Below are 12,310 nucleotides of genomic sequence, written 5' to 3'. Positions count from 1 at the left end.
AGTCATCTGCAAGCCAAATGCTGCTGCAGAGCAAGCAGCGCGCCCTAGGTTTCCGTTCCGTTCCGTTTCCCCCTGGCCTGCTCGCGCTGCGCCGGCTGCTGCCATCACGTCACCCCCATCCTTCCTGTACGGTAAAAAAGCCGTTGGCAACACAACAAATTGAGAGATGAAACGATTTATTCAAATTGTTGAATATAATAGCTTTTCCTAGGTGGATCCTACGAACTTGGTGAATCATGCCAAAAGATACATTATTGGACGAGTGGTCTACTGTACTGTCTACAGCTGACATGCTTTGGTGGGGCCGACGACTTGACTCGGTGGCTGCGTGGTCACAATCGTCCACCGGCACCTTATCCCTCCATTATTGCGTCTGCCATTATTGCCTTCTGCAGTGCAAGTAGCGTGCTGAAAGTAATACCATTACTCCATGATTAGGATGTTTGCACGCGGGTGTTTGATTTCTTGAGCTAAAATTTAGTCCGTGTCACATCGAATGTTCGGAAGCTAATTAGAAAGATTAAATATAAGTTAATTATAAAACTAATTACACATATGGTGGTTGAACGGCGAGACGAATCTATTAAGCATAATTAATCCATCATTAGCAAATGGTTATTATAGCAGCATATTTTCATAGCAGCACATTCTCAAATCATGGACTAATTAAGTTTAATAGATTTGTCTTGCCATTTAGCCTCCATCTGTGCAATAGGTTTGTAAATAGTCTATGTTTAATACTCCTAATTAGTATCTAAACATTCGATGTGACATGACTAAACTTTATTCCATTTGAACCAAACGGGGCCCTAAAATTCCTATCACATCGAATATTCGGAGGCTAATTAGGAGGATTAACATGAGATAATTATAAAATTAATTACACAAATGGATGCTAATTCGCGAGACGAATCTATTAAGCATAATTAATCCATCATTATCAAATGGTTACTATAGTACCACATTGTCAAATCATGGACTAATTAGGCTTAATAGATTCGTATCGTGAATTAGTCTCCATCTGTGCAAGTAGTTTTGTAATTAGCCTAATACTCCTAATTAGTATCCAAACATCCAATGTGATAGGGGCTAAAGTTTAGCTCTGAAGCCGAACATACCCTTAACTTTTCACAGGTAAAGAGAGTGCTCCACTACACAGAAAGCCTGCTCCTGCCATTCGCTTGTGCATAGAGAGTGCGAGAGAGATGGAGAAGCGGTTTGCCGTGACCGCAGCAACCGGGGCGTTGGGGCCGGTCCTGGTGAAGCTCGCTGCTTTGCTGGGTGATGAGTACAAGCTTCAGGAGGGAACCCGGCGAGGCATCGAGTCCATCAAATCCGAGCTCGAGCCAGTTCACCATCTCCTGTGGAAGTTATGGGGGAGCTTGGATCTTGATGTGGCATGCAAGAACTGGATGACAGAGGCCCGAGAGCTGTCCTACGACATGGAGGACGACATCGACGGCTTCACTCTCGGATTGGAGCGTGGTGACGGCAGCTTCATCCAGCGGGAAGCCACGGACAGCCCTTTCATGGAATTCATGGAAAGGGTCAAAGATGTATCGAAGCGGTGCGGCGAGATGCAGAAGATTGGCGACGGCATCATCTGCAACCGTAGCAAGCTGACCACCGACCCTCGAGCTCTCTTCCTCCACAAGGATGCATCGGAGCTCGTGGGCATGGAACCAAAAAAGAAGGAGATCATCCAATTGCTTCAGAAGAACGAAATGGTATGCATTCTTGGAGCTGGAGGGATGGGGAAAACAACTCTTGCGGACCTGGTGTATCACGCAGTAGGAGATGAATTCCAATGCCGGGCTTTCGTGTCCGTGCACCCAAGTCCTAACATGACGGAGATTCTGGGTATCATCCTCAGCCAAGTAACAGATTGTGCAATGTCTGCTGGCAGTGGCACCGAACCTGCAGCCGAACAAAATATGGTCACCGACATATCAATTTCCCTCTCTGAGAAGAGGTACGACCTCTCCATTCTCACTCTACTTCATTCCTGATTGTGTTCCTAAGTACTCCGTGTGTGTTATTCTACTATTTTGAACAAATCATACTATGTTAGGAAATTGGAACGCTAGTTCCAAAACTCGTGCATGCGTCCGCACATATTTGCATTATTTTTTGAGAATCCATATAGATAATAATTGAACTTCGTAAAATGCCTATAATTTAGCATTTGTAACTGACCGATGTGGCATTATTGACCAATTCAATTCAAATTTCCTAATTTTCTTTCTGCTAGCAGTGGCACTGAACCTGCAGCCGAGCAAAATGATTTCATCAAAGGCATATCAAATTTCCTCTCTGACAAGAGGTACGTCGTCTCCATTCCCACTCTACTTCCTGATCCGTTCCTAAATACCACGGCCTTGTTTAGTTGGCCAAATTGGAAGATGCAAAATTACTGTGCCAGCACTGTAGCACACTGTAGCGTTTCGTTTGTATTTGTAAATTATTGTTCAAATATTGACTAATTAGGCTCAAAAGATTCGTCTCGCAAAGTACAACAAAACTGTGCAATTAGTTTTTAATTTCGTCTACATTTAGTACTCCATGCATATACCGCAAGTTTGATATGATGGGGAATCTTCTTTTTGCATAGTATCAAAGTTGGGAGTTGGGAGGTAACTAAACATGGCCCACGTATGTATTTGTTAGTGTACTATTCTGAACAAAATCATATTATGTTGGCAACGCTAGTTCCACAACCAGTGCGTCCGCTCTTATTTGCATTATTTTGGAAAATCCAAAGACAATTGAACTTTGTGAAATGCATATAATTTAACAATAATTCAGAGGTGACCAATGTTGCATTATTGACCAAGTATCCGATCAAACTTCTTTGTTTTTATCAGTTGCACCATGTTATTTTTATTTCCTCCTATATGATTATGTGAAGGTTTTATGGAGTACTTGTCGGTGCGAAATCTAACCGATGAATAATTATATGTATATGTAGTTTTGCCGTGTGTTAATCGGATATGGCCTAGCACACAATGACATAGGATCTATACTGGTTCGGACAATGTGCCCTATGTCTAGTTAGGAGGTCGGTTTTTGACTTTATTTTTGAGCCCAAGTGCTCAAAGTTTGCAGTGAGGGTACAAATGAGAGGAGGAAGAAGAGGGGTGCCTGAGCCCTAGCCTGGCCGGAGCCCAGACGTGCGCTAAGTGCTGGGAGTGGAGTGCATCACAAGTGTGGAGCTGTCACACCTGATTTTAAGGACAAAACCGAGTGCATTAAATACATGTGCGCCAGGATCAAGTTACACACATGTACGACAATAGTGAATAACAAAGACAGTGCTAAAGCGAATAAAGAGAGTATTAAACATTATTACATGACCGAAAGTCTCAATAAAACGAAAGCCTAATTTATTACGCAGCGGAACTCCAAAGACGACGACGACTCCACAGGCAGCTGACTGAAGAAACGTACGCCTAGAACTCCTCAAAGTCGTGTAGATACTCCTCCTCCCAAATAGCTTGGTCTGAACAGCGGTTTTGCAAGGGTGAGTACACTTATGGTTGGTACTCAACAAGTCGTGGGGAATAGTGTAGTGTAAGGCAAATCAAGGTACGACTAAGGCATAATTAGCATTCGCTTTTAATTAAGTTGGTCAAGTTTTATTAGCAATTCACTAAGTATAAGTTCATACCACCCGAAATTAAACATGATCATAAATAAAGTAAACAACATATGAATGAAATGACAACAAATTAAATCCATCTTCCGATAATATTATCATGTGAGTGTCCAGGCCGCTCTTAACCGTGAGCATGGCTGATCGATCAGTTTTACACTCTGCAGAGGTGGCACATCTTTACCCACAAGTCACGTAAAAGTTCAAAAGAACTTTCGACCCAACCATGCGGTGTTTGCAAGGCACCATACCACACTTCCGAGGTGTGATTGCATAGGGACGCTACGAGGCCTTTACAAAGATTCATTAGTCAGTGGTAACCCGCTAAGGTTTCGGTGTCTGGCGTGCACCACCCATCCCAGGTAAAAATGCAACGACTCAGTCCCCCCTCTTGCCTCATCACGAGTAAGGTCACCCCAGACTAAGGTTTCTAATTATTCAGCCAAGACCAGAGTCATTTAGTCTTGCGGTAGCACTATTTTCCTGGGTGGTCGCTCCATGTTCCGATTAATAATACATGATCTTGTATTAATGAAAGGTATAACAGAAGTAAAGCAAGATTAAACATCGTGTTTAGTTAAACCACCATACCAAGTAAGCACTAAGCATGAGCTACCCAACATAAAGTAAACCGGTTGGTCAAGGTAAAGGTAAATCAATCTAGGTGATCCTTAATTGGGACCCATCAATTTAATCTTAACATGTGCATAGCATAAATGTTGAGTACGAGAAAGTAAAGGTGTATAGGACGAAAAGTTGTGATCAAGGACACGACTTACCTTCTTGGCCTTGCTCCTGCTGTTCGTACTCCTCGAAGTCTTGGTCTTCAACTCCCTCGAACTGCGGGACGTCTACACGTGTCACACGGGCACATACAAGCAAACATGGGCAAAAGGTAAGAAACAGTACACCAATCACACTTAAACAGAGAAAACAAGCTTGAAAAGTTGATCTACGCTTTAAAACGAACACGTGGATATAAAGAACGCGAAAAACGGAGTTAAGATGCAAAAGATATGTTTAAAATAAGATCCAGGGGCTTTTCTGTGAGAAAAACAAAACTTTTAGGGCCAAACCGCGAAAACCGAGGGCTTATACGTAATTACACGTATAAACCGAAGGTCTAACGCGCAAAAACTCCAAATCGGACGGTGGGTTGATTTTTAGAAAGATCAAGGGTTAAACCGAAAAGTGCGAGGGCAGATCTGTGAATATTTTCAACGCGATCTGGACCGCGGGTTGATTTGCGGAAAAGGCGGGGGCTTAAGAGCAAAAGCGGCGCGGCACGGCGCGGTTGACCGTTATGCGGTCGGATTGACCCGCTACGAGCCGTCGGATCAAGATCCGACGGTCGCGGTCATCGACGACATTGCGGTGCCGGCGGCGAGTGGCGGCGGGGTCGCCGGAGTTGGCCGAAACAACACCACGGGGCTCAGTTTTGCGCGCGGAAGGCACCAGAAGAGAGCGGGGAACACGGGGAACCCGTTTAGGGACTTGGCGGGAGCCACGGCGCGGCGGCGCTCACCTTTTGGCGGCGATGTGCGGCGGAGAGAGGCGGCGGCACAAGAGCTTGCGGCAGCTAGGGTTTTGGGGGGTGCTGGCGCGGGTGCTCGTGGCAGGGGGGGTGGCGGCTTAAATAGGGACGGATGGCTTGGAGATAGGGCGGCCCCGGATTCAAACCGGTCGGGGAAGACGGCGCCCACCTGGAGATCTCGCGCGGCGGTTGTGGGCGGAGGAGAGTCCGGCCGGAGGTGGGAGACGATGGTGGGTGGTAGGCGGGCCGTAGCGGCTGTGGGCTGGCGCGCGGTTCGCTGGCCGCGGAGAAGAGGGCGAGCGGCAGGCCGCGGGGGTGACGGGAGCTGGGCCGGCAAAGGAGAAAGAGGAGGGGGTCGGCGGAGCTGCTGCGGCTGGGCCACGCGGGGAGGGGGAGCGGTGGTGCTGGGCTGCCGAAAGGGAAGAGGCGCTGGGCCGAATGAAAAAGAAGAAGAGAAAGGAAGGAGAGATGCGGCCCAGGAGGAGAAGAAGAAAAAAAGAAAAAGAAAAAGAGAAAGGAAAAGGTTTTGGAAATTGAATTTAAATTGTGGAATTCAAATTTTGGTTCAAACTCCAACAATCAAAAATTATGCTCCAGCATGAATGCACAATTAACTCCTATGATGAATTAATTAAATTAAAGAAAATGAAATTAAATGCCTAGAATTTAAATGACACCCTAATTTGAGCAAATTTTAATGAATTTGAATTCTTCAAAAATTTGGGTGTTACACGAGCGTGAAGAGCAATGTGTGAGCTAGGGAGTGCATAACCTAAGCTGGGGCGTGTGAGAGTTCAGAATTGTGTGTCCTATAGAGAGAGGGTCCGCCCCTTTTATACTTCAAGGGGGACGGCCTTACAGGATGGGAGAAGATAAAAGAAAGGATGTATGGGCGCTGTCTAGTCTCGTTGAATCCCTTGTCGGTGGATATGGTATGGTCTCCGTCCTCGGTCTCTGTTCTCCTCGTCAGATCATCACGCTACAAGTAGATATATAGCATCACTGTGCGGACGTGCGTAGGGCGTGGTGCGGTACGGTCTTGTGCACAGCCAGCTGACTCGGGGCTTGTCTCGTTATCCGTCCCACCTGATCCCCGAGCCCACTCCAGGTGGCTGTCCCTGGTCGGAGGTCAGCGTATGTGGTACGGTGGAGACTTGGTCGGGGAACCAAGTCGAGAGCCCCCAGTCAGGAGAACCTGGTCGGGAGTACCTGGTCGGGGTCGGACTGTGGCCCCACCTCTGGCAAGCCTCTTCCGATCGGAGCGCTGGCCATACCTCCTGGTCGGAGGAGGTTGGTGACTAGGCCGTGATCTTGCCCTGGTTGTGCGCAGCCGGGCTGGCCCAAATACTCGGTGTCGATGTGCCCTCTGTTGGGCTAAGTCTAGCAGGAAACAGTCCCATTGGGGACACTGGGTCTATGGACCCATCAGGAGCCCCCGAGTTCATTTGGGGCTTTGTTGAAGCCGCGAAGGGGCTGTCGGTTGGAATGTTCCATTGCGGGGAGACACCCAAGGGTGTGAGGTGTTTTTGTCTCATGTGAGAAGCGGTCAAACCACATTGAGGGGGTTGGCCTCGTACCCAAGATGATAATGATGAAGCCCGCGTGAAAGGGTACCGGCGCCTAGTGGCCCAGTACGTTCCCCTCGATTTTCGACATACGATAGCCGAACTATCGTTTCAAGGCACGGCGCCTTTAACGAAGGGTAGCTAAAAGGTTGCCTCGATGTCAGGTGCCTTTACCTCGCGTCCATGGGCACAGATGTAAATCGCTCTTGGATCGTGGCCATTCGCCGGGCTATAAATAGGGGGGTTTTCGCATCCGGAGTCCCATGGCTCAGGATGTAGATCCCATGGCTCAAGTTGTAGATCCGGTAGGTTTGAGACTTCTGCTCTTTGCCCTTGGTGGCTTTGGCCGCTCCGCATGACTGCCAGAGGAACTCTCGTAACAGGCATTCCACCTTCCGACCACAGTCCCTCACGTCACGTTCGGAGGCTAAACTGCAAGAAGAGCCCTCGTAATGTGGGCCTGTCGTGCCACAGAAGGCTTGGTGAGAAGGCGGAAGCACTGCCTCGGGAGGAAAGGAAGGCGTGGCTTCCTTGTCCTCCAAGCTGCGCTCGTACCCTAGATCGCCAACCGCCAGAGACCATCATCTTGGTCTGCCTTGTGCACGGCCGCAATGGCGGTGAAGATGGGAAGGTGTCGAAAGCTGCGTTCGGCAGCCAGCCAATTTACCTAGGTGTCCGGGAGGCGGTTCTCATACTCCCTCCACGCCTAGGAACTACTTATGGAGTCATTCAAGGGTTTACAAAATACGAAAAGGCGTGAGTGCTTTGAAAATTAGATAAAAATAACTAACAAGTCTAGCAACTAGATAAGTCTAGACACGAGAGTAAGAGGGTAGCCTCGATGGAGGATCCTATCCAAAAAGCTTACTCTGGTCATATAAGGACCGGTTCATGGGCAAGTCTATCTGGTGAATCGTACAACCACACGCGTCGAAAAGGTACAACCCTCGGGAGTAGCTATCAATGTGAGGCCTTGATTTGCACCCCACCAACTGAACTTAGTGAACCACCCCAAGGGATCATGGTGGGCAATGGGTAGACTGGAACATGACCTTCACTTTGTCCTAGGTCTGGTTGACACGTGTCATAGGTTGAGGTCCAGAGTGGCCTGGTGGTATTGTATACCACATTTATGATGCATCTATTTTCTCAGGATGTATCTGGATAGCCGAGGCTCATAGATATGACCCCACTTGGTCAAGCCCATTGATTAGTCATAACATTGTTTTTATGAAAAATCTTGAGTCGCCGGCCTTAGCCTGAGGAGTTGTTTCTAAATAAGGCAAAGCTAGCTCAGGAAGTCCCTCACGGATCCTGGTGCTAAATAAAATACGGGACCGGAAGGGATGTAGTTTCCCGCTTCCCAAGATCAACAAACTATTGCTAAATGTCCTATATTCCTTTTAAAAGCTAAAACCTTTCACCCCGCATAAAAAAGGCTTTGCGGCAAATATCAAACCAGAGCCCTTCATGAAAAAACAACATGAAATAACTCTACAACAGTGGGATTTGCTGAGTACTCTACTTGCTTTACTGCTTTCTTTCTATAGAGGAAGAAATAGTTGTTGAAGACGATGAGGATCTTGGGATCAACCTTAGGAGCCAAGTTGCATGTGGACTTGGCAGTACTAGTATACTACGTAGAACTCTGTTGTATAGCTACTATGAGGCTACCCTTAGTGGTATGCACTTTGTTTCTCTTTTGTAACCTTATGTAAAATATCAATAAAAGCTGTACGAAGTATGGCTATGATACTTCTTATGATAAATGCCCGTATCATCTACTGATCTAGGGAATAATATGAATGACATTCGGGATCTCTTTTAGGGGCAGCCCCCACACTATCTGTCGTGACTTGACAAATCTAGATTTTGACTTCCCAATTCATTCTTGCCTACCAATAATATTGCAAGAAAAACCATAGGCGGTACATGTTAGTTTGAAAACCTAGCTTTTGGTGTAATCTAATTCCAATCCATCTCTTTGTCTGTTACTAAAATCTGGATTCAAGACGATACATTTCATTTTTTGTTAATGTAAGGAAAATTTCCAAATTACTTCCCTCAAGTATGCCCCCAGTCCTGATAACCCCTAAACTATTTTTGTTCATTTTACACCTACAACTATGTTAATTGGTCCAATTTACCCCTTAGCAAGACAAATCTTATAAGGATAAATTGAACCAATTGGCATAGTTCTAGGTGTAAAATAAACCAACAAAAAGTTTATTGGGGTTATCTAGACTTCGGCCATACTTGAAGGGAGTAATTTGAACTTTTTCGTTATTGCAATGGCATGAAAAGTTGTTATTCTCTTTCATATAATGGAAGACGTGAATTGAATAATTTAGAAACAAATTAGACCCGGTGCCCATGGTTATCCAGGCTAACTACCAAATTGATGGCTGCGTGTCTTTGGGAATTTCTAGGATTATGTTTTTCTAGTAGGTCATGTGAGTATGAACATTCCAATCAATTAGTAATAGTTACATGGGATAAGATCGCCCAAATGTTAAAGTTTCTTTGGTCTTGTTTTTTTTGTAGATACCTGGTCATATTAGATGACATTTGGGACTGGGAAGAATGGAAAGTCATCCGTAAGGCTCTTCCCAAGAATAATCTGGGCTGTAAATTAATAATGACGACCCGGGTCAGGAGTATAGCTGAGAAATGTGAAACTGAACAAGGTGCACGTGTGTACGAACAGGAGTTTGGTATTGCGGAAGCTGGAAGACTATCAGCTATGAGACTGAACAAATATGTCGTGCGGAGGCGGAAGTTTGGTCGTGCGAAGGCGCTGTCCACTAACAATTATGAGATTCCGGGTATGTGCGGCGGGGCACCATTTGATGTTTGTCCGCTAGCAGTAATCTGTTTGTCGTCAGCATGGGCAGCAGAGAGACAACATCATCGGGAATTTAATACATGGGCGAGGCACATTCTGGATGATGGGTTTCTGAGTACTCCATCCTTGAAACCACTGGTCCAGAGTCTATGCCTTGGTTTCGACGATCTTCCCGTTCAGCTGAGGACTTGCTTGCTATACTGTACCATATATCCTCGGCGGTACAGGTTTGATAAGGGATGCATGGTGAGAAAATGGATTGCTGAAGGATTTGTTTCGCAAGTTGAAGCAGCAGAAGCTTACTTCGACAAGCTTTTCTCCAGGAATCTGTTGCAGCGGCACATGGGGATGCACGCAGTTCACCCCATTATGCGAGCCTTCCTCGTGTGCAAAGCAAAGGAAGATAATTTTATTGCTTACGACGGGAATCAGCGGAAGGGGGTGATCCGTCGTCTTTCTCTCAGCACGGATGATGAGGATGTGCTGGATGAGGATGTGCTGTCTCATACTCGCTCCCTTGTTGTTTGTGGTCATGATGAGGATGTGCTGGATGTCCCCTTCAAGGCGATCAAAAAGCTGCGAGTGCTAGAAATATATCGCAGCGATTGTGCACAGAATGGTGATATGGTGGATATATGTGGGCTGATCTGGCTCAAGTGTCTGGTTATTAAGAGCTGCTATCAAATCACAGAGCTCCCACGGGAGATTGGGAGACTGCAGAATCTGGAGACCCTGGACGTGGCAGGTACAGGGATTAGTAAACTACCAACGGAAATTGGGAAACTGCAGCACTTAGAGACTCTGAATGTATGTGGCACAGAGGTCACAGAGCTGCCTACGTCGATGGAGAAATTGCAATCTTTGAAGACTCTGGATGTAAGTGACACAGAGGTCACGGAGCTGACGTGGATCGAGAAATTGCAATATTTGAAGACTCTGGATGTAAGTGGCACACAGGTCACGGAGCTACCAAGGGAAATCAAGAACCTTGAGCGTTTGGAGACTCTGGATGTAAGTTGCACAGAGGTCGCGGAGCTACCAAGGGAAATCAAGAACCTTGAGCGTTTGAAGACTCTGGATGTACATTGCACAGAGGTCGCGGAGCTACCAAGGGAAATCAAGAACCTTGAGCGTTTGGAGACTCTGGATGTAAGTCGCACAAAGGTCACTGAGCTGCCTAGGTGGATCGAGAAATTGCAATCTTTGAAGACTCTGGATGTAAGTAGCACAAAGGTCACGAAGCTACCACTGGAAATCAAGAACCTTGAGCGTTTGGAGACTCTGGATATAAGTGAGACACTGGTGAGAGAGTTGCCTAAGGAAATCGGGCAACTACAGCATCTGAGGACTCTGGACATAAGAGGTACTAATGTCCGAGAGCTATCCTGCAGTAAAGACACGAATCCGTTATTACGTGTGGTTCTTAATATGCACAAGTTGATGTCACCTCTGGGTGTTATTAGCTCAAGTGGTGCTGAAGAGGTTATTAGTTCCTCTTCTGAAGCAAACTGCAGGGATGACCTATCCATCCTCATCCTCTTTAACCATTTCGGCTTGAGGTGTGAAGTCCTACCAGTTAGGATGCTTAGAGTTGCCGGGAGACACATGAAAGTCCCGCAGTGGGTCAAGCAAGACTTGTGCAATGTCTGCTCCTTAGATATCAGGATCTACAAACTTGTGCACGAAGACCTCAAGTTTCTGAAGATGCATATGCCCAACCTGCAGGCTCTCCAACTCAGGTTCGAGGTCCTCCCACAGGAGCCGGTTGCCATCACTGATGGAGGGTTCTCAAAGCTGGAGACGTTCTACGTTGATTGCCGTCTGCCACGGGTGATCACCTTCGGGGAAGGAGCGATGCCGAAGCTGAAACATCTTGAGTTCAAGTTCTACACCGGCACAGCAAGTCAAGACTACTACATGGGCATCAAGCATCTCGACAGTCTTGAGGAGGTCGTGTTCCGATCCTCCGAGTACTATACAAGTGACAGTCCGGGCATCTGCGAGGCAATTGATGTACTGAGAAATGAAGCCGCGGAGCACCCCAACAAGATCACCCTTTGGGTCAATAAAATGGAATGTAAGGTTTTCCGCAGCGGTGAATTTGAAGAATGGGAAAAAGAAATTGAGAAAAGGGAAAAAGTAGTTGAGAAAATGCGGAAACAAAAACGCATTGAGGAACAACGTCTTCGACTATCGACGGCAGCAGAGGGGCGAGCTCAGCGGGACAAAAACAACGCAAGGGCTGGAATTGAAAAGGAAATTCAAGAAAGGAAACGCAATCTTGAAATCAGGGAACGACGATTGAGGGAACAATTGCGCTACTATAACTATTTATCAAATTCGGACCTTCCTTCTCCATGACTCTATGTGACATTATCTGTACGCACACTTGATTATGATTATTTTTCCAGTTTAGTTTCTCTTCGTCACATGCAGTCCAAGCTTGCACCATGCATGCGCACACTGAACACTCCTAGCAACTAATCCATCCAATCATTCCAACATTTTTTCAGATAAAAGTTGCCATATGAGTATGATTCACGCTAGTAATTCAGTTCTGTTAATTATTTGCTTCCGTATTAAATAGAGTTTTAGAATATTTAAAGTTCATTAAGTAATAAACTAAGGAAAGAAAAAATCAAAGTGAATTTATTTAACACTTGGAAGCTGTTCTAAGAGGGATAGAGGGACAATAAATAACTTACATTTAAATT

At 46.1% G+C, this 12,310-nt stretch overlaps 1 protein-coding gene across 2 annotated transcripts; it reads left to right on the top strand.

Moving 5' to 3' along the window:
* Positions 1–1,145: 1,145 nt before the first annotated feature.
* LOC101774690 (putative disease resistance RPP13-like protein 3) lies at positions 1,146–12,025 on the top strand. Of its 2 annotated transcripts, none has more exons than XM_014805682.2 (3): positions 1,146–1,972; positions 2,252–2,323; positions 9,296–12,025. In XM_014805682.2, the coding sequence occupies exons 1-3, from the start codon at positions 1,206–1,208 to the stop codon at positions 11,955–11,957; spliced, it is 3,501 nt and encodes a 1,166-aa protein (XP_014661168.1). In that variant the 5' UTR covers positions 1,146–1,205; the 3' UTR covers positions 11,958–12,025. The 2 variants fall into 2 exon arrangements, with proteins under 2 accessions (XP_014661168.1, XP_004980002.1); XM_004979945.2 differs by having other exon boundaries at positions 1,147–1,972; positions 2,255–2,323.
* Positions 12,026–12,310: the final 285 nt, after the last annotated feature.

The sequence above is a fragment of the Setaria italica genome, chromosome VIII, assembly GCF_000263155.2.
Source record: "Setaria italica strain Yugu1 chromosome VIII, Setaria_italica_v2.0, whole genome shotgun sequence".
In the NCBI taxonomy this organism is placed as follows: domain Eukaryota; kingdom Viridiplantae; phylum Streptophyta; class Magnoliopsida; order Poales; family Poaceae; genus Setaria; species Setaria italica.
This window is presented reverse-complemented; position numbering and strand designations above follow the sequence as displayed.